This window comes from Hippoglossus stenolepis, chromosome 2, assembly GCF_022539355.2.
Source record: "Hippoglossus stenolepis isolate QCI-W04-F060 chromosome 2, HSTE1.2, whole genome shotgun sequence".
Lineage (NCBI taxonomy): Eukaryota > Metazoa > Chordata > Actinopteri > Pleuronectiformes > Pleuronectidae > Hippoglossus > Hippoglossus stenolepis.
Genome location: NC_061484.1, coordinates 23,263,147 through 23,290,977, shown reverse-complemented (window position 1 = coordinate 23,290,977; position 27,831 = coordinate 23,263,147). Strand labels below are relative to the sequence as shown.

Genomic DNA, 27,831 nt, shown 5'->3' with positions numbered 1-27,831 from the left:
GAAACAATATACAAACGCTAACAGAGTAACATGAGCAATTGTCACCCCCCCAGGTCTGAAGATGTCTCCCACAGCCTCCCAGTATATCTCCCTCCATTTCTGTCACCCATTCCAACAGTACATCTATTATTGGCTAGAACTGCTGTCACTTGCTATGTTACATGTGTTCGCATCCTATTGGAGAGTTAAGCCTAAATAGGCATAAATAAATCACATTGTGTCCTTACGTCTTGCCACTGGTGAAATACACAAAAGAGGTGAAGTTGGTGCCTCTCTGTCTGGATCATCTGAGTTAGATATGAAAGTCCCTCAACATAGACACAACAATACACTGTTGATTGGTCCTTTATCTATAACCTGACCTGGGTATTGCTTAGAGAGATAAGTGAGTATCTGTGGAATTAGACAGACACTATTCTCCTGTACAGATATGATGTGTAATATACAATATACACTAATATATAGTGGCATATACAGTAATGTGTGAGGATGTTCAAAAATTCCTCAACAACCAGTACCTGCCCCGTATAAAACTGTAAAGAGATCCAGTTAAACATCTATTAAGACCCAAGTTAGTTATGTATAAGTTTGTAACCTTTGTTTGTAGCAGACATTAAAACTAAAAGTGCAGGTTTTACTAATAACAAGAATTACTCATTGGTAAAAGTTTTGAATTAAAGTGTATCCAACATTTTATTGTGTGGAACAGGTTTACATTATGAAAAAAACACTTTCTTCAATGTCCCATTTCCTCAGTTTCACAAACTGTTTCAAACAGTCAGACTCGCACAAAAAACGGGAAATAAAAATACACAGTGAGAAGGTCCCTGTGGATAAATGATGTAATCAGAATATAAAGAAATAAGCAGACCTTCGGAGATGAGGTTTGGAATCACAGAAGGAAACGACTGCAATTGTTGGGGTCTGAAAATTAACATTCAGAGGATGAAAATGAAAAGCTGATCTTTGCTGTGGTGTTTGTAAATGTAATGAATATGTAAAAGTATGTCTGTGTCTGTGCTGCACGTATGAGTTAGAAAACACTGGAATTTCACTACAAACTTATCCCACAAAATACAATATGTCTGAGGTCCTGAACACTTTTGTATTATTTGGAGCTAGTGACAAAAACAGAGATGCCACAGAAAATAGTTAATCTTTGGATTTTAGATATTAAATAAATGGTTTAATGTATAAAATGTGTTTTTTCCTGTTCCAAAAAATCTATCTATAAAGTACGTGACCCAGAAAGTAGATGGCAGTGACTGATTCCAGTGCAGTAGCACCATTTATCTCATTCTCATCCCGTTGATATTCGATAATGAGCTTCAAAATGACCAGTTCATTTTCTAAAAATGGTTCATTCTTACGCTGAAAGTTTAAGTTTAATTTATGAATGTTATTGTCGAAAAAGTACAACGTGAGAGAGCAAAGTCTCTGTATATTTTTATAAGGCATATTTTTCGTGATTGTAATAACAATGATGAGGGGAAAAAAACACCACCACTCGAGTCTGAGAGGATGAACTGTAAATAAACACCGTGAGGCTCTAGTTTGATGGAGTCTGACTCGTCCTCTTCTCCAGTTTGATCCAGATGCCCTTCTCTGGTCGGAGGATCAGCTCGCCCACCGGCCGCAGATCTTCTCGTTTCTGACAAGCTTCCACGCTGAAGCGCCGCAGAATGGACAACAAAACCACCTTCTCCTCCATCAGTGCAAAACGCTGACCTGCGGAGCAGCGATGCCCGACACAAGATACACAAATTAAACAGCCTCACTCGAAAAAAGTATGTATAGAAATATGTTTTTTTTTGTCCCCTCATTGTTGGCATTAAAAGCGTGGTCTTTCAGTTTGAGAGCAGAACTTATTGATTCCACGTTCAGATTTTGTAATAATTTCACTCAAAACCCTGCAATCTCACTTAAATAGCCCCTGGTTGTGCTTGGATTTGCTCTGCTTGTGCTCAAAATGTGCGCTTGCACTCAGATATTTTGTTGTTTGGACAGATTTTCAGTGTTCCAGCTTCAGCTCTTCTCCTCATTTGTCAACACCTGACATTGTTTTTATCTTTAGCGGGGCTTTATTTTAAATTCTATGTCTATTCTATTGTCTATTCTAGTTTCTTGAAAAGCGCTACACAAATAAAATGTACTATTATTTTGATCATCTGGGTGCAAGTTTGAGCACAAGCAGAAGCAAATCTAAGTATAAGCAGGGGCTATTTGAGTGTGAGCGCAGGGTCTTGAGTGACAGCATTACAAAATCTGAACGTGGAATCAATAAGTCCCGCTCTCAAACTGAAAGTCCATGCTCTTGAATAAAAGAACATTTTATAATCCAGTAATTTATAAAATATGTCTTTCATCTTCTTACCTATACAGTTGCGGAGTCCAGCGGAGAAGGGGATGTACGCATATGGAGGCCGTCCGACCGAATTCTCAGGCAGAAAACGTTCGGGCCTGAACTCCTCGGGTTCAGGGAAGTATCGCGGGTCTCGGTGAAGAGCGTACGTGACGATGACTGCGTTGGCACCTTGAGGAATCTTGAAACCATCTACAGGTAAAAACATAACTTGATTAAGAAAAACATAGATCATTATTTTCCAAAATGTTTTCACTAAAGATGTTCAAATATGAGAGGAAGGAATTAATTAGAAAATACAGCACATGCGGACATTTTTAAATCCTATTTTCATAACCTTTTGTTGGCTATAAAAACATTGTATTCACCAAATTAGTTGCTGTGTGGGGGGAAAGGATTTCATTAATGACGCCATAGGATTTCACCAAAACTGAGCTGTTAACTTCAGAGCTATTACAGCAACTGAATTGTGTAGGATTCTTTTTTTTAAGAATACAGATTCAAAATAATAGACAAAAATATTGTCCCTGTTGACACGAGTATATAAACACAGAATTTGTTTTTTTGCAATGATTTCACCTGAGATTCCATATCTCGGGTGTTTTAACCTCACCGTTTCTTTTCAGACTAATTTCTCAAATTACTTTTTAACCAAAGAATTTCAACAAGAATTGGCTTTCCATCAATAAACTCAGCAGGCTCATCTACCAAATTACATTTTGAAATCCACATTATAAATTTGCGACAACAGTATGAAATAAATAATATAACAAATGAACGTTTCATTCCGGCCCCATCACGCATGTGTTACTCACTGATGTGGCAGTCCTCACAGATGCGGCGGGCGAAGAAAGGCACAGAGGGAAACAGTCGCAGGGCCTCCTTGATCACACACTCCAGGTATTTCAGCTTCTTCAGGTCCTCGGTGTTAGCGGCCCGGTCAGATGTACCTTTGCACATTAGACAGGAAGTACTGTTAAAGTCCAAAATATATATATAAACAAAACAAAGTCAGACAGCTGTTAATTACTTTAAGCTCCAGTTTCCTGCTCTTGACCTTTCTCCTACTTTATGTTTTCCTGCCTCCAAGACAGATAAGAGTCTAGAAGTACTACACCCTATGTATATATATTGTGTTTAGGTGATAAGACACAAGTTCAAAGGCAGTAATCTAAAGTACATGGTACATGGTGCAGGGGCATCAAACCCACTTTTGCCAGTTTAACAATAGAGTTTTCCAAGTGGTCGAAAAGTCGAGGGTGTGTAACATTCAATAAACCAATCAGAGCCCCTTATCCCATTCCCTTTAAAACCCATTCGGATAATCATAGCAACCCTGGATAGGAACATTATCACATCAGTCTGGAACTAGCAAAGACAATTGCATCTAACTCTGCACCGCTTTGCATCAGTGTAAGATAAGGCCACATCACTGCAGTCATTTTTATAGCTTTTCTTAGAAGAACTAAATTCTCAAGCTGTTATGGCGAAAAAGGCCAAAGCTTGCCTCATGGAAAATGTTCTGATAAATCCACAGAGGAGTGGAAGTGATTCACATATTCTTGACATATTTTTCACAGCCATTATCCCTGTGTAAGCTCCCCTTCACTTGTACAGAGCAAAGGAGACAGAAGGCCTCCGGGCAGGAAAACACAAATGATGAAGAACATGTTACTGTTACCGAACACTTCCTGCAGCTCTTGTTGAACTTTGCTGAGCGCCTCAGGGTGGGAGCCCAGCAGATGTAGGCACCAGTTCATAGAGGCGGCTGTGGTGTCATGACCCTGCGAAAATAAAGATAGAACGAGTCACAGCCTTGTCGTGTTATCTCATTAAGAACAGATGATAATATATTAATCTGGAGTTTCTTTTCTAATCCCACAGTAGGTCCTGCATTCACACTCATTTTACCATTTTTACGTTTTATTTTGATCGTGCAAAATATTGATTGGTGCACCTTAAATACTTTTTTCTCCAGTTTCCTTTGTGACCACTGACCCTGAACATAAAGGTGTCCACTTCCTCTTGAATGTCCTGGTGGCTCATCTTGTTGCCGTCCTCATCTTCGGTCTTCAAGAGCATGTCCAAGAATGCCTGTCGTTTCTTTTTGCCGTTCTCAGATTCGCTGTCTGACTTGGTCGAGGATATTTTCTCTGCTCTTTCATGGATCACCTGAGAAGAAAATGAAATAAAGTGTTATCCTGATATTGTTTCATCTACAGAAATAAACAAAATTTCAACCCGTTACTCCATTACTCACTTTGTTTGTAAAAGAGTGCAGAATCTTGAGTGTCTTGTCGTGCTCCCGACCTTCACCAAAGTAGTTGTACACAATGTCAGGCCAGAACCAAGGCTTCCTCTGTCTGCGGCTGATAATGTCACTCATTCTGAGAGTAAACAAAAACATTTTGTTAAAGATGACAGATATTAAGTCAAAGTATCAGATCATTTATGAATTACAATGCAAATGAAAACCACTCACTTGTACACACTTTCTACATATTCTGAATTTGAGTTACTCTGCGCGTAGATTTTCTTTCCCATTGCAGTTTCTGAAATTACATTGTTGGAAGAAAGGAATAATCCAGCGTAAGATTGTTGTCCTTTCTTGTTTATATGTTTTATATGAGGTTAAAGGATAATTCAATAAGTTCATTTTTCCGTACACTCACCACAGATAATGTCCAGAGCGCAGAGAGTGACGTGACTGAAGCAGTTGAAGGAACCTTTCCCGGCCTGTTTCTCCAGCTTCTCCACCAGGACCTCCGCCTGCTCGTTCATCACCTCCAAGAAGTCCGTCAGGATGGAGAAGTGGAAGGTGGGCGTCAGCATCTTCCGCCGCTGACGCCACTTCTTCCCGGTGCTGAAAGGAAGAGGAAAACAAATCAAAGTAGGTTTGAGGTTGAGAGAGAACACATGGACCCATCGATATATTCTTCATAAAAACTGCGAAATAGATCAAAACAAATGATGTGAGAAGCCGAAATAAACTTTTACTTTATTTCATTTAAATCCAATTTAAGTCATTGTTTCTAAATTTTGTTCTATTCAATTTTGGTTCAAAATTAGGTGTCTAGAAAAATTATTTAATGAAATGAAATGTGGACATTCCAGAGAATAAATTATAATTTCTTAGTGACCACAGTAAAGGGATAATTTTCAACTATTAAAATTATGAACCTGAATATGAGCAGAACACGTCTTCTTCAATATCATGAGGTACCTACCTGGTAAGAAGACCAGTTCCAAGCCAAGGGTGGAGGAATTCATATGCATAAGATTTGTCCATGTGAATAGAGTTATTCAGGAGTGTCTACAAACAAAATGTCATAAACAGTAAAATATATAGCACAAGATCAGGAGAATGTATATTACTGTTATTATTAGAGTTGGGCCATTCAATGGATTTATTCATAATTACTTATCAACCATATCTTAGAGTGTAACCACTGATTGCTTCCTTTAAGTCAATACAGGGTTTTACTACTGAAATAATCAGCTGTAGCAGTTATGAACGATACTGTGGCTGCAGTCTGAGCATCAACAGAGCTCCAAAGTGCAACATCAGCAAGGTTACAAGTTGTCATTTAATGTGTGAGTTGTTGACATCCTCTGCCCATAACACTCGACTAAAGTGAAGAGAAAGTAGCAAAAAAAAACATTTTAACATGGAAAAAACTACTCAGGACAGACAGAAGTGCAACAGATGCTGCGTGTAACAGCACATCAACAAAACAACTATATTAAAAGACAGTGTCTAACATAAATGGACAGGTGTTTCATCGTTTAAAGCTTATTATACAAAAAAAATGTGACATATTTATAGAAATATAAGATAAGGCGTGTGGACTACTGTACAAACTATATGGTTGATCATCATACCTCAACGGTGTTAGCGTGAAACAGGATCACAAACGGCACCGGTCCGATCCAGAGCTTGAACAGAGGTGCGTTATAGAAATCACGGGTCAAATCCTCAATTTGGCGGAAGAAATCTGAAACAGAGAAACTATCATAAACCTGCAGAAATGGAGCATTACACCATCAGTTATGTAACTGGGCCTAATGGTCTATCCCTCAGCAAGCTGCACAGGAACCAGTGCAGCCAGCCTCCTGTAGCAGCATGCTGATTGTTCTCTTACCTCCCGAACTGGTTTTGAACTCCAGTGCGTTTCCGATGAAGGGGTACGTTGCCCCCAACTGGGGGATTGGCTTCATCAAATACCATTTGTGCAGGTAACCGCTGAGCAGCTTGTAGGTGATGTAGGTGAGAGCAACAAGGAAGACGCTGACTCCCAGTAAAGGAATCATGGAGCCACCAAGTAAGGCTGTCATTTTCCAGCAGTGTATATAAACAGATTATGTGTGTGTGTGTCCTGTTGTGCTTTGCCTTCATTATATGGAGGCAGTGACGCGTGTGCTGCCTTTACTCCTCCTTCCCTCTGATGCAAATTCACTGACAACTCAACAGGGTCAAGGGAAGCCACCGCCTTTACTGTCCCTTATGGCACTAACACAGTTTAGACAATGTCACAGAGTGTTGAAGATGGAAATAGGAGACACGTTATATCAGCGATGGGAGAGAGATGAACACGAAGAAGCTCCTCAAATGTGCAAAAAAACAGAGGAATGTAAATATTGTCGCAAATCATGCAACAAAGATGTTAATTATTCACCACATGTCAGAGGAGCTGCCCTTGAGCAGCCTTTTTCCAACTTATTCTGCCTGTGTGTGTGTGTGTGTTTTTTTTCCCAGGTCAACATCCACTCAAGTCCCATCTAACCTGATAAGTTAATGAATAGCAGCCTTATCTCAGCTATTGGCCGATCAAATATGTTTTATACTTTGAACAGGTTTCACAACAGTTTTTTAAAATAACAATATTTTAGAATTTTGGGGTTATTTTTAGTCATGTGTTACTATTTATATATATTTATATAATTATTATAATTTCACATGTATACTCAATTGTGATCTCCGCCAATGAGGTTAGGTTTTCACCCCTGTACCTTGGTTTGTTTATTAGCAAGATTGCGCAAAAACTACTGGACAGATTACAACTTGGCGTGCGGATGCTCTTTGGGACAGGGAAGACATATCGGTGTAGATCCGGATCAGTGGGCAGATCCAGCAATATGTTTTATCACTTTCTTTAGTATTGCGAGATCGGGCTTTTTCTTTTTTTTTTACATTTTTACATTTTTTTTCACATTTCCCAGAGAATAAATCCAGGATCTTGATGGAAAATAAATCAGGCAAGTTTAAATGACTGATATTTATGAGTTTGTGCAATTTGGTGCAGATTGTAATAAAAATGCAGATAAAGTGAATTTAAATGTTGTTTCACAAGTGGACTGTTGAGCCTTGGCCAGTGGTATATACTCTCTGAGAGCCATTCCAGTTGAGCACTCATTTACTGTCTATATGTCCAATATGTCTTTCCAAATAAAACAAATCCAATGATGTATAATTATTGTATTTCAGCTGTGTCCTCGTTTTAAGGCCATGGGACGTCTGTGGTGCTGCAACACTGACCTGATGATACACCATCACTTCACCGCTGCGGACCATCAGGGTCGTATAGGAGGTATTTAGGCCATGTATTCTCATGTAATTTATTTTTTTAGTCATTTATTTAGAGAGTGTAAAAACTAAAACATTTAGACTATAGCATGTTTAATTATGAAAACATGTAGACCAACAAAATAGAAAATAGAAAATCAAATGAAATACTGACAACACTATTCTCTGCAATGAGTATTTTAGGTCAGAACACTTCAAGTTTTATTTGGAATTTGTACACAAATGCTGTAGTTTCTCACCACAACCACTAGATGTCAGAGTGACACAATATTTAATCTGATTGAAGCAGAAGATGCCGCTCAAATTATATAACTTTCAATAAGTATTTGAATTTATTAAGGTGTCATTGACTTTTATTCATCGAAGAAAACACTTGTTGTGGAGAAGGTGGTACTCCCCCTGGTGGAGATATTTTTGTTAATAAATTATTTACATTACATTGAACTCGTTTAAAAACAATTCTGGAGAACATTTCATTTTGCTTTAAGTATTTTCCTTGAACAAGCAAATAAGAACAAACACAAAAAAACAACAAACACCGAATGTCATCATATATAGTATATGTATATATAGTATATACAGTGTGTATATATATATATATATATATATATATATATATATATATATATTATTGTTCTTAATGATAACTATTCCATACATAATTACAAAGGACAAAATAATTAGCAACTTCCAGCAAATGGATATAACTGGACAAACTTATTATTACAAGTGGAATTTTTCATGACTATTAAAGAAAAACGGTCAGTCCCTAAATCTATTAGTCATGCCAAGTGCCATGAGGAGTTTCTGGTGAAAGGCCGGCACCCTCTCCTTATCTTCGGGCCAATCCAGGATACAACGCGGTCGCAACATGCCCCTGCGGAGGAAGAGTGCGCGAGATAACTTGTAGTCGTGCACATCCTGCAGGAAGACCAGAACCACAGAGTCCCTGCTGGCCTCAATCACCTGGTGCAGTGCTTGATGGGCTGTGAATCTGGGTGAGGAAAGAAGTGGGAAGAGATGCAGAGGGACAAGTATGAGAACTTACTCTAATGCAAATTTACAGCGCAAATACAAAATTAAAGAAAATGTATTAAATCAGCGTTTGCTTTACCGTCTACACCAGGGATCCCTGAGAAGACTTTCAGTGACGACAAACACGATTTTCCTGGACCTCCTCATGTTCTCCATGATGGACTGGAGCAGCGACACCCCAGGGACTGCATCTCGATCCTCCAAATAAAACTTGCAGTTTTCATTCTCCAAGGGGACCATCACCCTCTCCACCCATCTGGCGTCCCTCTCCGCATGTATGATGTAAGCGTCATACTCAAATTCCCTGCCCTCCTCAACACTGGCATCACTAAATCCTAACGTGCGACTGACCAGTATGTTCCAGTAGAACTGAATCCTCCAGCCGTGGAACCGCACAAACAGGGCCGTTACCATAAGCATCAAGACAGTGGTGCTGCTCAGTAAGTAAAGAGCATAAAATGGGGTGTTATCTTTGCAGGAGAGGGTGTCAAACTGCATGATTGAGTGGTTAAAGTACGCGAGTGGAGTGTTGCACATATACTGGTCGCTGAGGTCTGGCACAATGGTCATGTTTGTGCTGTTCAACCACGTCACAAACCACAGGATGCTCTCACACGTGCAGTCAAAGGGATTTTTGTCAATGACAAGTAGGCTGAGTTTTCTCATGGGAGTGCCGAACACTTCAGGCTTCACAGCTGTGATCAGGTTCTTCTGTAAACGCAAGACCTGCAAGGACTTCAGATCGTCGAACACAGAGTCCTTGAGACTGTTGAGGAGATTGTTTGAGAGGCTTAGCTCCCTGAGGTTCGTCAAACCTCTCAGCGCCTCCTGTGGGATCTCATCTAGCCCGTTGTTGTCCATCCATAAGGTCGTCAACTTCTCTGCCCCTTCAAGAAACAACACCGGTCCACCTGGGTTGGCGTCCTTCCACAACCGCGCAAAGTTGTTATGTGGGAGCTTCAGCACCTTCAGGTTCTCAAGCCCCTTTAACATACTCTGTCTGATGTTCGCGATGTTGTTGTTACTGAGATCCAGGTAGGTGAGGTTGGACAGGGGCTGGAATGGCGATTGATCCAGGTGCAAAGTTGTGCTGTTCAGACTTTTCTTCAAAGTCAGGACCCTAAGATTGGGCACATTGATGAAGGAGGTTGAGCTCAGCTGGATTTTCCAGTGGTTGTAGGTCATGTGAATCTCCTGAATCTGACCCAGGCCTTCGAACTCTTTTCCACTGAGAGTTTGTTCTATGAAATTTAAATCTAGAAGAAGAGTGGTGAGGTTTCCCAAAACGGAGAAGCTTCCAGGATTTATGCGTGTTATAGCTGTTGCTGTGAGATTTAGTTTTCTGAGAGGCGATCCCGCAAGTGACAATAAGGTTTTGTTGGAGATAATTCGGAGCGATATGCAACTACTCCAGCTCATATCAAGCTCTTTAAGACTCGTCAAGCCTGTAAACGTGTGTGCTGTGATTTCCCGAAATGCAGTTCCCTGTAACATTAAACTCTCCAGGGCGCTTAACATTTGGAAAGAGAAATCGTCGATTATCGGGGTGGAGGAGGTTCGACTTTTCACCAGGGCTTTTGTCAGTGTGAGTTTTGTCAAACTCTTTAGCCCCTGAAACGTGGCCTTGGTCACGTGCTTGATGTTGTTGTCGGTCAAAATTAGAGTCTGAAGTCTGGGGAGCCACTGAAACGTTCCTTCCTCTATTTTACCCATGCTGTTATGGGACAGATCCAGAAAGGTCAGATTTGCTTTCTGCAGCCCTGCAAAGGTCGTGTTTGGGAGTGTGACCAGATTCATCTTCCGTAGAGACAAGGCATCGATGGATGACCCCGACAGCTCCGAGCAGAGTTTGGAAAGAACCTGAACGCCCATTTTGCTCCCATCCATGATTAAAGTACGCAGGCCTGAAATGGACTTAAGGCAACCAGGCTCCAACTGCAAGAAAACACAACAGAGATCTTGCGGTGAGACGAAAAAAGGGAAACAAAACAGACAACTGAAACCAAGGCGCTACAACAACTCTACTTCTGGCTTGGACAGCTCAATTTCATTTCCCATTTCCAGGTAAGTTTCTTACTGTCTTTAGAGGCACGGATGAGAGATCGAGGACTTGTAGAAGGGCTGAATTTTCAAGGAAAGAGAAGTCGTCTTTCTTCAGTGTGGTGAAGTCGTTGAACGCCAGATTGAGGGTCACCAGGTTGGGCAGCTGAGGATGAGAGCTGATCTTGGCTGACATCAGTTTGTTCATGGAAACATCAAGAGATTTCAGATTCTGAAAGGTGAATAAAGACAAAACAGTTACTGAACTGAATTGAATCCCCAAAAGTGACCCATTGGTGTTCTGGAACCTGTACCTTTAGTGCGGAGAAGGGCTGCCCCTGTAGCTTTAGCCTATTACTCGCCATATTCAACCATATCAGGCTCGTGCAGTGACTCAGATCCTCCTCTTTCAGCAAGTGCACTTCGTTGTGTTTGGTGTTCAGCGTCTGCAGCAGCGGCAGCATCTGGCACAAACCCTGGTCCAGCTTGGTGACACTGTTGTAGCTGACGTCGAGGTGGAGGAGCCCCTGGTAGGGGTTGAGTGACGCAGGGGGAATCCTCACCAGTCGGTTGTGGGACATGTCCAGGCTGGAGATGTTCCCCGGCAGGTAAGGAGGGATGGCACTGAGGCTGAGGTGGCTGCAGTCCGCTCTGCCGTCTTGCACTTGGCAGGACGTCTTCTTCTGATGGGCCAAGCAATGCTGCGGCCCCGTCAGAATGGAGCATCCGATGACGATCCATGTGAAGTGAAGGGAACGAGGGGAACACATTGCTTCAAAAACCTATGGAAAGAATAGAGTAAAATCTCAAGACAGCACAATATGAACAACCAAGACATTGTCCTATCGTAGAAAGTGAATCACTGTAAAAACTAAAAATAGAAATTAGTGTGATTTCTAGTGAACAAAATATATTGAATGGCTTTGTGACTGAGCTAAATATTTGCTTTAGCAAAGTTAAAAGCAGGGTCACCTAAGCCACCTCTCATCTTTCTTCATGTGACATCCTACAGGTGGATTGAATTGATTTGATATATCTGATTGAATATAGTATAACAATGTCACGTCTATATTAGAGTAGAGGGAGACAGGTCTTCTGAGTTTTGTGTTTGAATCCGATCCGATGTTTTTGCAAATGATTGGTCCAAACCTGACCCGACCAGGCTTCATGAAGACAAATCAGAACAAACAATAATAATTTGGCACAACTGTAGGAGATTTTCTTCGTAACAGTTTCCCCAAACCTTTTAATTTTGCAGTGTGTGGCAAACATGTTAACAGTGAGCAGAGGCAAAACACCACTAGAAAATATGATGCTAATCCAGTATTCACTCTTCTTTCAGCTCCTTTTTTACTCTGAACCAACTCCAACCCACAGAGGAATATCCGGCTTTATAGCAACGAAAAGCTCTGCTCACCTGCTCGTCTGCTGTTTGCTGCTGGTCTGGTTATTCAGGTTCACAAAATCTACTGGGTGGAAAATCTGACACTTTACACACTCACTTCCTTGATATAGAATAATAGTGAGGTGCAAGTTTAATATGCAGCAATGTACATGCAAGACTTATTATTATTATTATTATTATTATTATGACAGAATATATGGTTACTATAGGATAGTGATAGCATATAATCACCTCAATTTTGTACACACTATGACTGGCTCATATTTAGCGCCTGCAGATTTCTTACCCAATGTTTCCTCTGCATGTTGCATCAATACTTCATAGACTTTAAATAGGAACTAATGCATTTCCAGCTTCAATAACTCTGGTGCTGCTCACTGAGGAAGAGTCGCAGCTGCTTGTGAAGCGAACGGCAGCACAACAGGAATATAAGGAAATGAGGCAGAGGACGCTCCGGTTTCACTTCCACATCAGGAGAAAGCTGGAGAATCATTAACTGTTTCATGCAAGAGGCTCAGAAGCATTTGGGAAGTCAGAATAAAATCCATACTAGACAGGAAGCAGTGTGAGGAAGTTGTTATTTAATGTTATTAAACATTCATACCTGTTCCTATGATCAAAATGGCTCCAGACACAAGGAGGTGGCAACACGTGTTGTAAACAGGCTGTGGCACATTAAGACTTTGGGACTGTACCGTAATGTATGTTATACGGGGGAAGGTTGATATCAAATCTATTACATTCTTATATATCTGTTGTCAAAGTATTGATTTAAATTGTCAGTTTAATCATCGTAGTCAACAATGGCTGATAAAGATTTCAATAAGGCAAAACATTGGATAAATTTGTGTTTAAATCAAAGTGAAGCCTGTGTGGGACAATTACCGTAATTGTAGAAATAGAGTTGCAATATATTTAATGAGGAAATAGAAACTCAGTTGAGACCATAGCTGTGTCAAGGCCCAACAGTTTCAATATGAAACCAAATTTAAATTCACTGGATCCAGATTCAGCCACAAATTCTTCACACTCATAAATATCAGTCCGCTGAACAAGTCAGTAAATTAATCTCTGGGAAATCAATGGAAAATTATACTATAGCTTGCAATGTTATAGATGGTGGGAAAAAGAAATTCAGAATCCACCCCCTGATACATTTTGCGTAATCCTGTGAACTAAGTATATACACTTTGAGATGTTTGGAGAGCAACTATTTGTGAACAGTAGCTGCAAAACCATGTCAGTGGACAACAGCATAAATGACTCACCATTGTGTTTGAGATTGCATCATTTTGTATTTAAATGATAGAAATGTGTCTCAAACAGTGCATCCACATAAGCAAAATGTGTTATACATTAAAAAACATGTTATTATTATACTTCCCCTAGGTGTGTAGTTAACTTGAGCCTGTAAGTTCCATTATAATTGCCAAAGAATATGTGGTTATTACATTGTTTGATCAGGATCGGAACAGTCTTTGTATTTAGCAGCACAGCGATATAACACTGATTCTGTCCTGGGTGGGAACAGTGGGAACACTGGTCCTTCTCTCTCATCATCACCACCTTTCTGTCTTTTTCTCTTGGGCTTGTCTTAACCTCTTGTGCCTTCCCAAAGGAAAGTCTGTCTGAAGAAATCTCTTCATTTTATTCTGTCTCAGTGAAGAAACACATAATGCAACAACCCAGCATATATATATATGTTACTGTTACTGTTACATGTTACTGTTACAATATTGTAACAGTGCAGGGTGCATTGTGTCTGTCTGTCTGTCTGTCTTTCTGTCTGTCTGTCTGTCTGTCTGTCTGGGCTGGGGATGAATGGCACTGAAAAAATAGAATTTAACTAGTAAAATTCAATAATTGGCCTAGTTTTATAAGAGTAGCGTGGCTCCTTTAAGAAAGTGCTTCCGTGTATTTGAGAGAGAGAGAGAGAGAGAGAGAGAGAGAGAGAGAGAGAGAGAGAGAGAGAGAGAGAGAGAGAGAGAGAGAAAGAAAGAAAGAAAGAAAGAAAGAAAGAAAAGAGAAAAGAGAAAAGAGAAAGTATAACGATGGGCAGTGTACGTTGTAGTGCGTTGTAAAATAAATGCAGCAACTTCTCCAGGCAAGTGGAAGTGTCCTCCGTTATCTCTCAACTGCTGAAAAGGTGAAGGGTGTTAAACCCTGAAGCAAGAAGCGTCTTCAAGCCCAGGAGGAGAACAGACATCTCCCCTGTACGTAACCGACTCCGGTCCTGAGGTAAAGCACGAAAGGTCAACACTACGTTACCTTGTGTAATTACGAGAAGATGATCCACTCCACGGCCTCCACTCGATCAACCACCGCCCACATACACACACACACACACACACACACACACACACACACACACACACACACACACACACACACACACACACACACACACACACACACACACACACACACACACACACACACACACACACACAAGCAATGACGGTGATCATCAGACAGAGGAGCACATGGTATTTTGCATAACTTCTTTTTCGGTGTTTGTAGTTGAACTTGTCTTCAGGTCATGACGTTCCACCCATTTTGCAAAACAAGCTGCACATACTTTACAATGATTCTGAAATATCAAGTCCTCCCATCCAAAGATTATATGTTCAAGGTTTTCTAGACTGATAAAAATTCAAAAGCATAAATTATCGTGCCCATAAAGTGTAGGTGATTTATGGATCTGCATCTGTAATGATCCATATTTAAACAATGGGCTGTAACAGATGAATAGATGAGATACGTTCAGTGTGAAATGGCTTGAGAAATAAATTCTGGAAGCCAGAAACACATGAAGTCACATCTGAGTATGAGCCTTGACTCATCCAAACAAAATGTGACCAGTACGTTTTCTATTCTAATAACAACAGCGGCTTTAAACCTCATGGTTCAGTGTTTGTGTTCTTAGCAGAATAAAGACACTCTGCAACAATCTGCAGAAATAAGGGAACCCCCGAAAAAACCCCACAGACATTGTTTCACTTGTGTGTAGTTCAGATATTACTCATGTTGTGGGGAACTAAATCTGTTTACACATTGACATTAAAGGGACTTGTCTTTCTTACGGGGACAAAAAGCAAGTCCCCATCATGTAAATCACAATTTCAAGGTGAAGACTTGTTTAAAGGTTAGGTTTAGGTTAGGGTTAGGTGAAGGGTTAGCATTAGGCAAGTTGTAACTAAGGTCAAGGTTAGAGTAAGAGTCCATGAGAGTCAATGTAGTGTCATTCAAAGTGTGTTTACATTTAAAGACAAATTTCAGACTAAAGACAAGTTGTTGGGGACATTTTGTTGAATTAAGGACAAAGCCCCCACATTAAAACATGGTCCTGGGGACACCTTTGCGTAGCAGTAACCACCACACAGGTGGTTTTGAGTGTTACTTTTTATTACATGCTTGTATTACTGAAATCAAAATAAAGGCCAAGTCTGTGGTCCAACCAATGAACACTGAAGAGTCATGTGATATCATTGTCATCATCAAAGTCATGATGACCTCATGGGCCCAAACATCAACAGTTGATGTGATTGTAGCTGCTGTGATCCCATGGACGTATCACACTGTACTTAAACACTACATGATAACAGGATAAATATATTTTGTAGGCTACTTTTACTGCAGTAAACATGAATGTGTGACCTTTATACACACACAGATCCACCAACGCAGGCTTCCTTTCACCTTTCACACCTTTGCTCATTTGCACTTTAAGAGTTATGAAACATGAGTGGGCGTTGTTGATTCACTCACTCATTTACTTATTTTAATCATGTTATGCTATTTCAACATAGTTTAATTACATTGAATAACTTGACCATAAATTGTATATAAAAACTTGAAGTCGTCCTAACACCAGGTAAATGAAACAAGTGAAAATAACAGAAATATACACTAGAGGGCAGTATAATACTGTAAATGAGTCACTGTATGTCACTGCAACAACCTCTGCCGACCACAGGAAAAAGTTCCTTGTTGCTGTCTTTGTAGGTTCATGTACAACAAGGTAGATGCAGCATATATAACATGATTAATATGGTATGTATAACTTATATACCCTGATTCATATGTCACACAATAAATTTGTTTTCATACAGTACTTTATCATCGTGTCTGATACATTGACTATATATACACGACTTATGACAACAACTTTATCCACCTATCATGTACCAGCTGGTTTGAAAGGTACTATTCAATCAGAACTATTATTATTATTATTATTATTGATTTTATTATTATATGAATGCATGACTTTTGTTATCACCTGTTGGTTGATCACAGGTTTTTTGGTTGAATGTTGCCCCCATTTGGTGACTCAGTTGTATGCACCTATACTAAAAAAAAAAAAAGCAATGAAAAGCATCACCCACGGTCAAGAACTGTAAATCATGTTAATCAGACTGTTTGCTTTTATTTGTGCAAATTGATTTCGGCCAGGTCATAATTTGTAACATAGATAAGTTTTATTTTTATTTCCATTAGTTTGTTTTCAATGATGAATTACTTCTTAAACGGCATATATCTTATTAAATGAAATGGATCTCCCACAAGATATGCATCGCAAGTAAATGGAGTGAGGCTAATTTATTGGACTGTGTATATATATATATATATATATATATATATTGGTGTCAGTGCAGTTCCAGGCTGCAAGGCGTTGCATTACAACAGCCCAAACACCAATAAATCTGAGTATAACCACACAGCTAAATGCGTCTTGAAAGGTCAGCAGTAATGCAAAAGCTGAAATGACCTGCTGCTGCTGCTGCTGCTGCTGCTGCTGGAGGAGTCATATAGATTTAAAGCAGTAGATCAACAAAACCTGCATCTCTTAGAGCACAAGCAATTAGTACGTGTTGTGGAATATTGGTTAGAGATATGTCATTTCATCTCGGATTGACGATTGTTGACCAACCTTCGCTTTAAACAGGAATATGTGCTTCTCTGTAAAGAATTGCTTTAATGCCCTGTTAACAGTTCACTCACAGAGCACGTCAGTGATTGGAATGTTCTCGGTGTCGTTTTGAATCTTCAGTCATATTACACCGGCAATGACAGTGAACCACGATGTGATAATTAGCCTGACATTAGCTGTCATGGGAGGGAGCACGTGTCCTACATCACTCCCAACGATGCCATTAATCCAAACAGACACTGGCACAGTTCAAAGCTGCACTGAAATGAATGAGTCATCTCACAGAAATCCAAGAGGAGCTTTGATCAGAAATCTGTTTGTATTTGAGGGCTCATTTAAAAAAAACTGTACTCTACACAGAATAATACTTTGCATTTATGAAAATCTCTTTTTCGCCATGCTAGTGACTCAGGGACCGTGATATCGATCTGGTGGCTGGTACACCACTTTGGTTGAGATTGAAATAGCTCAACATTTGGATGGATTGCTATTTTAAATCGGTTACAGACACTCATAGTCCCCAGAGGATAGATAAATAACCAGAACGGCACTCATAGAGCACATACCTCTGCCAAGGCCCAGCAGTCCCTGAAAATCAGATTAGGCTGTGCCCTCAATTGCACACAGCTATAGATATCAGTCCCCTAAGATTCATGAATTATTCCTTCGGGAATACAATAAACAAAATCCTGTATCTCACAATGTTAAAGATAAATCAACTCAATCTGCCCCTTTTGTTCTAATCCACTGCAAAAATGTATATGTTCTGTCTTCGCCTACGTCCTGTCCTTCCATCAAGTTTGATGGAAATCTGTTCAGTAATTATTATTTAATCCCTCTGACAAACAAACAAATCAGCAAACCAATGCACGGGGGTGAAAACATAAGCATCTTGGTGGAGGTAATGACTCCTCTGACCTGCTGGTGGCTCTAGAAGAAATTTTCACTTTAATATCTCATCATCTTTATGTTGGGCTGGCACATAATTGTGTACGGACATTCATGGACCCAGGGGATAAATTCCAGGGTTTTTCAAGGTCCTCACAGGATGAATTGTATTCACTTTAAGCCCCTGAACCACCATCAAGTCCAAATTTCTGTTTGTTGTTAGGCTATATAACACATGTTAACTTGCTAATACTGTTTTCTTTGCAAACATATTGATTATGTGTAGATTCATGAAGAGGAGGACAGTTGTCCTATACCATGACATTACATCACAGCATGTTTCTCTCTGTAATAAATTGATTTTAGTGTTGCAATGTCCATGGAGACACACACACTGTCCACAGGCACCTTTCCATCCCCTCTGTTGTCCCCTTTATCCCTCCCTCAGATTAATAAAACAGGCCCGTCCTGAGATAGACCTCAGGCCGTCTGATTGGTTTAGTCCAGTGTTAAGCCGGGGAAGCTTACAGGGCTTTGTGCCAATGGCTGGAACTGCTGAAGACCTGTGTGGAAAAGTGGGGAGAGCTAGCATGATCAGCAACGTGGTGGTCGAGTTAGTAATGTGATGAAACAGAGGGCAGATACGTCTCAGGGGGGGTGGGTGGCGGGGGTTCTGCAGGAAAAACAGCCATAAATATAAGCAGGGAGTAAAAGGGACGTGGAGCAGAAAGGGCCGTAATGAGAACCAGAGCTAATGATGCTGCAGGGAATCGTTGCAGCTCAGTTCTGCTGTAACACTGGATAAACCATGAGATGCTCTGCGAGGAGCTCAGGGGGGGAACAGAGACGGGAAAGCTGACAGGAATCAGGTGGAGATCAGATTCTCGCTGGAGACACAACTTGGCATCGGAGTGAGGGATTAAGGAGGAAGAACCCCTCCTGCTGAACTGTTGACTGGAGTGGCAGGCGTTGCTGTACATGTTTGACTCACTGTAGCCACAGTGCATGTCATGTGTACATGTGATTTGAATGCACTCACGCAAAAAGGATAACTGGTGGGGGGGGCCGCAGCAGCAGCAGCAGCTCCATCTGTGGGAGTGTGTGTGTGACACATTCTTCATCGTATCGGCTCCGGGGGTAAATCTCCTCTCCCTCATTTGCAAATCGCTGGAGTGCCGGAATGCCCTGAAACAAAAGGTGAGTTCGCCCACATGGCTCTTCGCTGCCGTGCATGATGCGTAATGATGCACATTAACTCACTCTGCCAATTCATCATCGATGCATTACAAATTTGCATTACAAATGATGCCTTTAAAAGATTATTGATCGTAGCTAAGAGGAGTGAATGAATTACTCTCACAACAAAGCATGGTCTGGTGTAATGTGATGCATCTCACTGTCTTTGTTCGCTTTTACTTTTACATTGATATTCTAAGAGCAGAGGGGAATAAACCTCATTTCATCTTCACACGAGGCGGGTGAGGGAGAGGCAGGAAAACTACGCTGGCCGCCTGCGATGAAGAGATAGATAAAGGGCAGGGAGAGATGTGGAGGAGAGGAAGGGTGATGTACGTACAAGGAATGGTGCAGGCAGCAGCAGTAACGTAGCATGTTCTCTCTGCCCTCTGCAGAAAGAAAAAAAAAACACACTGCAGTATATCTCCCCCTCCCCAGTTTGCTGACCAATGTTGTTTGGAGGTCGGACTCCACCGGCTCCGCCACCAGTGTCAGCCACCGACACGCTGCTCGTCTGTGGTAACACCTCACAGGAAGGGGAGGCGACTGCTGATTAAAACCAGTGCATCACACGCAGGAGAGAACGCAGAGCAGGGGATGCATGTGTTACGCTAAGTGTTCCTCATCAGGGTTTGTCCTTGCAGTAATGAATTGAGCGCACTCACAGTTTGGACGACTTCACGTGCATGTGCACTGAAGATGAGAGTTGAACTAGACACAGCAGAGTGGGCAGTTGGTGTCTGATGACTGAGATGTAGCATCCTTGAGAATTCAGTTTTACACCCACGTGGAAGCTTTTATCCCTGAGTGCGATTACTTGAACCCACATGACAGAAAATCAAGCAGACTTGCTATCATTCTGAAAGTTATTGCAAAGGAAAACCTGCAGTCAGCTGCAACTGCTGTGCAATTATCAATAAATTCATTGTGAATGCATGTTATTGTTCTTTTTTCTCGAGTTTTTCTTGCTGGTACGTGCTTCTCATCACAGGCTAGTGCTCGCCAAGTGCTGACTTAGGTCTCCTAGTGATCCTCAGGGGTGGCAGGACGTCAATATTCAACTGGAATCAGCAGCATGGATCTACTACTGTGCTGTTACCTCTCTGCAGTGCAGCTCGCTATAAAGAGAGACAACGTCTGGGAACTGCAACAGCAGCTTTAAAATATACTTTATTGTTCTAAAAAGTAAAAGTGTTTGCGTAGAGTTTGAATTTATTTCCAATCTGACGTCCTCATGAATTAACTAGACATTCTATTACCTTGGTTTAGTTTCTCAGATCTTATTCACAGAGGCAGATCTGGTGGAATTCGTGTTTGCAGTCCTCAGACGGTGGTCTGAGCTGAGACAGCAGGGATTTGACCGTGTGCTGTGAAAACGCTGGGAGACAAGTTGGCCTTGTCAGAGGCAGATTACACCTTTCACACCGCAGACAGTGTGCGTGGAGGGCAGGCAGAACTGTGTGCAAGCACCTTAAGCTTCGGCTACGACAGTCTGGCCATGCCAACGATCCAGGCCTGTCAGTTATGGTTAGCAGACGGGACTTAAAGCCACGTGGAGTGAGGAATCGCTGTGTAATAGCTTCTTTAAGCATATACAGAGGTTATAAGAATTGGGTTAGGGTTAGGGGGTAGTAAGTTAGCTAACTTCAAGTTACAGAAACTCCACCTTGCATCATCCTCTCTCAGACTCTTATCAAATTACAGTAAAAACCTAATTTATTTATAGATTTATTTGAAATGCAAATTCATACATTTAGCAATAGGATGTGTACATTTAATGGCATTCCAAGTATTTTCACATTCAAGACCATGTAGCAATTGAATAATGCTTTTAAAAATTCTAAACTTACAACTTATTTCATGGCTACTTTTATTTATCTAATATGATTTTACTTTAAGGCTTTTATTTAAAAATATAAGCAAAAAAAAAGTAAAATAATAAAAGTACACTTTTTGGGGTGGGGGGGGGCATTATAGCCTTTGATTGACAGGACAGAGCATGTAAGCATGAAAGAGGGAGAAAAGGGGGCTGAGCCACGCAGACCGCTGCAGACGACTGAATACAGGGCGCTGGATAGCTCAACTATAGAGCTAGCACCCATATGCACAGTACAGCGTAATAATGAAAATGTATGTGAAATTACCTGGCTAGGAAAGGTCAGATGTATGCTGAGTGGAATGTGTGCCTTCGGAATATTACTGTTGCCTAATGGAGGGTTTTACCTTCACTCAGAGAAACAAAGAGCAAAAGCGAAAGTATGTGTCGAATGCAGAATAAACATTTCAAATGTCCATTATTTTGATAGGATATAGTTAATTGTAGAGCACAACTCTGTTTCAGCTGATAAATAAATAAATGAACACTCTTGACATTTTCCTTTGTTCACCCCTCTTTAATAAGTTCATCCTCTTTGGCTAAATACACAAATATTTCCGCTGGTCATGTGGTCAAAACTGATTTAGCGATTTAAGTCCCGTTTGATGGTGCAGCGCTGTTACCAAAGAAGGAAGAGGGAGACTCGAGGGTCACATTCCTCTTCCTGAAAGACTCTGAGGCTGAACAGATCAACTTTGGCCCTAAAGACAGCAGAACAATTTTCTACTGTCCATTACCGTTATTCCGATTTCCTGTTAAGTGTTTGTGCTAACGTTGTTCCCACTGTGCCACTTAAGCTTTAAAATGGAAAGTATGTTGATAGCTTGATGACCGTGACAGCCGCATTATGTCGGCATTCGTTTTTCTGTGCTGTTCATTCTATTAAGAGGAAGCAAAAAGAAAAAGGCACAATGTTTTATAATGAATATTATTTGACACCATCTCTCCATTCAAAATTAACATGATTTCTCCAAGTTTCCTCTCTGCACACAAATAGACGAGCTCGTGCATTTAAATTTCTGAAACCATACCCATCCACTGCTGTCAGAAAACTTGTGTCCCAGCACCATTTCATATTTAGCCTGTATTAACCTCCTCCTATGGGCTCCTAATGAATGGTCCTTCATGCTCTCCCCTCTGGCACTGCAGGTCTGATGGGATTAATTGAGCCATTACTTAATTACCGGCCACAAGAAGAAGCTGAAAATCTTTGAAGAGGATTTACAACATTGCCAACAAGTCACAGGCAGATTTTAAAGCAGATTTTTCATAAATAACTTCCACTAACAGGCTCATTAGCAAGTAGATGAAGGAAGGAGCTGGTACTAATGCTGTTGATTCTGTCGGCTCTGTAAGCGCAGACCCAGCTGGTTTCTCCACTGTGGATATGGTACATCACATTCATTCCTCTGCGTCTGTTTTCAATATGTTTCATGTTTTTGAATTACAGGCCATTTTTCAAAATTAGACAACATAGCTGTCTAATTACTGGGTTTTAGAAATGTAGATGTGAAGTGATAGAGACAGAGAGCATAAACTAAAATGACCCTCAGTACATACCTCCATTAAGGCAGAACAATCCTACACATGATTTTCTAGTTCTTTTAGTAGAAATGAGAAAATAGAAAAGGAACTGGTCTGTTAGTGTAAATAAAGGTTAAAGAAAGTGAAATCCTGGATCCACCCCTTAATCCGCATCCCCACCAACATGTAATGGATTCTTCCAAGGCCCAGGCATACACCAAACAGTAATCCTGTGAACAAATAATCAAACAAACAGAATGTGAATAACTCCGCCAAGGCTAACGCACTATCTTGCTATGTTTTGGGAAAAAATCCTGAATCCACCCTTATATCTGCTCCAAAATTGTAATGGTTCTTCTGTAAGTCATGCCCCACAAAATTCCATGGAAATACGTTCAGTAATTTTTGCGTAATCCTGCTAACTAACAAACAAATGCCCATGAGAACATAACAAAAGATAGTAGATGCTCTTGGGAATGTATGTTTTTAAACAAAACTGTGAAAAACTGATATTTATATCACAAAACTCGACGGTAAAAACTTAGCTAGAATAGCTGTGAGTGTTAAAACATTGGGGCATCTAACGTCTGACTTAAAGCACAGTCTGACAAACCAGTCAGGACTCATCGGGACTCTTTGTGTTCGCTCCAATATAAACAAGCACGCCATCCAGCAGGACACAGTTATTACGGTATTAGTCTCGCATGCTAGCACGTGTTTTTGTTTGTTTGGTGGTGTCACTAGTGGGTGCGTTGTGTGCGTAAGCTGAATGCAAAGTAAAACTATAGGGTTTAATTCCGTCCCAGTCGTCCCTCAGATAAAACAAAGTAAAGCTCAAGTGGGATTTCAGACTGTTTTAAATGCAACCTTTGGACAGCAGAATTACATTTTATTCAGAGCGTCTGCTTAATGGTGCCTCACAACCCTGTCTGGTGGGGCACATAAATTCAGGTGCATTAGTTGGAACAATTGATAATACAGGAATGTCTGGCAGACATCCCATCGTCATCCAGCTACGCAACATTTCATCAGCCACAACAGCACTTATCAATCCACTTAGCAGCCGCACAGGAGGGGACATGCCTACCCACGGCAGAGGGCACTGAGGTGGATGAAGTGCAGAGTAATATTAGAAATGCGTTCCAGAGAAGTTGCCTATCAGTAATTGTGTTTGAAAGACACACGTTGAAGAGGTATGTTGCATAACAGTCGTAAAATAATCCCCCCCCTTCATGACCTGATAAGGAGAAGGGAGAAAAGTGGATGAGGTCGTGAGCTCAAGGAGTCAGATTAGGAATTTCAATATCAGTGTGCAGAGGGAGGAACAGATCAAATGTAAGAATGTCCCAACCACAGTACTGAGATGACTTTCAATTCAACCAATACAATAAGTAACGATATTTTACACAAAATCTCAGGTCAGGGGTTTGAAAAATAACTTTGCAAAACTTTGACCTGTTGATGGAGCTGCAGGAAAAGTCGGGGATTTATCCTCTCGGCACTATAGCTGTACCAAATGTCATTCAATTATTGTGGAGACAATTTAGTAAAAACAAATATATTAGGTTTATGGTGAGTTATGTAATAGTTTTGCCGATTATCACCCTGCCACACCACTCTATCCACTATTGGATGACTGGTTAATTCATTATCCAGAATCTCCAACCTAGGCTATTGCAAAACTACGTCTGATTTTCAATTCATTAAAATGAGATGAATCTAGAAATAACTCAGATCCAGCATTTTATCACACAGAACATTCACTGGAATTTTACTTTTAAACGAAGCAGCAAGTCTTTTCTTTCAGTCATAATACGCACTATCTTCACGTTTAGATTATCATTTCGTTATCATATGTAAAGATAGACAGCCTGGCTAATCCCCAAAAGTGAAGCCAAATAATCTCTATCACCACCTAATGGCTCGCTACAATATAGGTCATAAACCCCTGCTCCTCTGTGTTAGTGAATGGGACACGGGCCAAATTAATAAGTCAAATACAATTTCCTTAAAGACGCTCTGTCATTTAAGATAGTTCTAATCACAATGATGTCCAACTGAAACTGACTCGAGATTGGTCAAGTGCATGCATCAGCAGGACCTCGCTGTCACCGCTACATCTCCTTGATTCCTAATTCGCAGACTCCAAATGAATAAGATTGCACCGTTCAACATCCGTAATATTTTGGTTTCATTTCTGGATAAATGGGAGGAAGAGGAGACGTATCGTCCATCTTTGTCTAGACGGGCAGACGGCTGATGATGTCATCTTGTGTAAGCTGAAATTTACTCTTACTGTTTTTATTCCTGTGTCCTTCACGGTGTCATTTGTTGTTTTGTTATTCTTCATCTTCTCTCATCAACGATTCATCTCTGTACTGTTGTGTCCTCCTCCGCCTACAACATCTGTTATAGCGATGCAGTGCCAGCAGTGACATTGGCCTTTTCCCCCGGGAGATTTTTCATAGTTTTTGATTGATTTAGCACAGAGGCCAGGGTGAGTGTTGAGCTGGATGTACTTTCATTTGTGTTTTGGTGGTTGAGTGATGTTGGTTGGTTGGATTCAGGATTTCTCCTTCACTCTCAGCGAAAGGTGGGCATACACCATATCCAAAATGGCAGGCAGCCAACTGCTCCTAATTAAGACAGACGTCTGACTAACTGCACCTGATGAGGTGAACACAAGACTAATAAGGAAATTAAACAACACAGGAAAATACAAGCCTGCAGCAATAAACAGAAGGTAGAAGGTCGGCACTTTCTTCACTGACAGAGTGATGATGCCTGACTCTGACGTCAGCAGCCTTGATCTCTCACGGAACGGCCAATTGGCATTTCACCTGGTCAGCCCTTAGACATCAAAGCGATTCTGGAATATAAGTAGCCGTGGCCTGATGTCACGGCCAGACAATGTCCCCATGCACTCATTTGCCCACGTCCTCTCGTTCAGCACCACTGTATTACTTTAACATTAGCCAGACAAGTGAACCTCAGTATCAGCTGTTCCAAATGTGGAATCTCTTTGGACAGCAACGGTGGAAAGATGTGAGGCAGTGCCACGGCTCAGATAAAAGAGTTATTTTCTAACAAGATCCCTGTGCCAGCCCGCTCGGCTTTATTCTAGGAGAGGGGGGGTGTGACGGCAGTATATGTTCGGGCTTGGCAATAGATAATTGCAGCCATGATGTGGAATTAGAATGGTTGTTGTCGCCATAAAAACACAACACATGCTTGAGGATTTAATGCACTCTAAGATAAGGCTCATGTTGTCATCCTAAAAGGGGAATACTATAATGGAGCATTCACTTGTATGGGGTGGTGGCTTCAATGGAAACGCTGCTCATTCACTTTGAATAGGGTGACGTCATGCATTGCCAAACTGCATTGTGGTTTCCTTTGCTTGCATTGCATGTGGTAGAAGTTGGAGGAACCTTGACCTGAACCTGGTATGGGTTTGGAAGGGGAGTTGGAGTTTAGTACCTCGGCCAAGGAGCTTATGTTTTTACCCTGTCCGTTTGTTTGTTGGTTGCTTTGTATGTTTGTTTGTAGGCAAGATTACCGAATAACAACTGAACGAATTTACAAGGTACTTGGTGGAAGGATCCAGTATGAGTCAGGGAGTAGTAAAGTTTTGGTGCAGCTCAAGATCAGGGGGCGGATACAGGAATTTTTTCAGATTCCTTAAAATTGCATTTTCACCACTTTCCTAGGGAATAATTCACTGATCTTGATAAGAAAATCAGGCACATTTAATAAATTGATCTTTGCTTTTAAACATCCCTTTGCATGGACTGCTAGCATGACAGGTTAGCATGAAAGCCAGCTATGTTACGTGTCCTGAGCAGTAAACTGGGAAACTGTGGTTGTTGTGGACAGTATGATCGCACCAGCATCAAGCTCACGGTCAAGCATTAAAGGTTCAGTGTGTAAGGTTAAGTGACATCTAGTGGTGAAGTTGCAAGTTGCAGCTGAATACCCCTCACTTCACCCTCCCTTCCAAAGAGAACCTGTGGTAGCCTTCAGTTGTCATAAAAACTCAAAAGGTGTTTAGTTTGTCCAGTTTGGAAAAAACATGGTGGCCTCCGTAGAGAGGACCCGCTCCTGATGTAAATATAGTGTTTAAATATAAAGGGCCCATTCTAGCGTATAGAAAACAACAATTCATACAATTTAGATAAAACACACTAGTGAAAACATCACTAGGATTATTTTATGTAAATGTTCTGCCAATGGATCCTTTTCAACAAAATCTTACACACTGGACCTTTAAAGCAACACTTACCCCTGAGTGATCAGTTAAGCTAAGGATTTGGTTTTGATCTGTTACATATCCAGGAAATACTTGTTATGTAATTTCTTTAACCACAGGCAATTTAGTATATTTTGCACCCGAGGCTAACTTTTAGATTTCTCTCGAGTCATTACTTGATATCAACATTAAATTAACGTTGCAGCGATAGCCAACTCTACAACAAATGCTTAAAGCCATATTAGGCTCCCAGGTACAGATTCCTGTATATGTAGTTACACATCCATCTTTACTATGTCTGGACCTGTTTCACCAGTGGGCCACTGCGTACCAGATATAACGTATTGTCATCGTCTTCCCTGCCCCCTTCAGAATGGATTGCTGAGAGCATGTCTGTGGATAGCGCAGCGGCTATAAAAAGGCAAGGTACTTGACAACAGTAAGATTCAGTAAGGGCTGCCTACTGCACATCAGAGGCAGTGATAAAAGACCAAACACATGCATGCACAAGTACACACCCACAAAATCACATACACATAAATAAGCTACACACGCACAGATGTTGCCTTGTTGACACCTCACAAAGGTCAGCTATCAATAACAGTCTAAATCTGTATCCCTTTAATGTTGACAGAAGAGAGGGGCTTTTTTATGCACGTGTGAACAGCAAAATTACTCTGCAGCTTTATAAAGGATAAC

The 27,831-nt window shown here is 40.9% G+C and overlaps 2 protein-coding genes across 6 annotated transcripts; both read right to left on the bottom strand.

Moving 5' to 3' along the window:
* Positions 1-667: 667 nt before the first annotated feature.
* On the bottom strand, positions 668-6,717 carry LOC118122569 (cytochrome P450 4V2). The gene is made up of 11 exons (XM_035179359.2): positions 6,505-6,717; positions 6,245-6,357; positions 5,590-5,675; positions 5,035-5,225; positions 4,845-4,914; positions 4,623-4,749; positions 4,361-4,534; positions 4,044-4,146; positions 3,178-3,312; positions 2,375-2,554; positions 668-1,728 (listed from the first exon to the last, which is right to left on the bottom strand). Exons 1-11 carry the CDS (start codon positions 6,695-6,697, stop codon positions 1,550-1,552), a joined length of 1,551 nt encoding a protein of 516 aa, XP_035035250.1. The 5' UTR covers positions 6,698-6,717; the 3' UTR covers positions 668-1,549.
* A 1,390-nt stretch (positions 6,718-8,107) lies between these two features.
* Positions 8,108-14,726, bottom strand: tlr3 (toll-like receptor 3). Of its 5 annotated transcripts, none has more exons than XM_035181836.2 (6): positions 12,713-13,024; positions 12,439-12,490; positions 11,336-11,803; positions 11,059-11,253; positions 9,061-10,916; positions 8,108-8,940 (listed from the first exon to the last, which is right to left on the bottom strand). In XM_035181836.2, the coding sequence occupies exons 3-6, from the start codon at positions 11,789-11,791 to the stop codon at positions 8,709-8,711; spliced, it is 2,739 nt and encodes a 912-aa protein (XP_035037727.1). In that variant the 5' UTR covers positions 11,792-11,803; positions 12,439-12,490; positions 12,713-13,024; the 3' UTR covers positions 8,108-8,708. The 5 variants fall into 5 exon arrangements, with proteins under 5 accessions (XP_035037727.1, XP_035037743.1, XP_035037751.1 ...); XM_035181852.2 differs by having other exon boundaries at positions 12,439-12,487; XM_035181860.2 differs by lacking the exons at positions 12,439-12,490; positions 12,713-13,024 and adding an exon at positions 14,695-14,726.
* Positions 14,727-27,831: the final 13,105 nt, after the last annotated feature.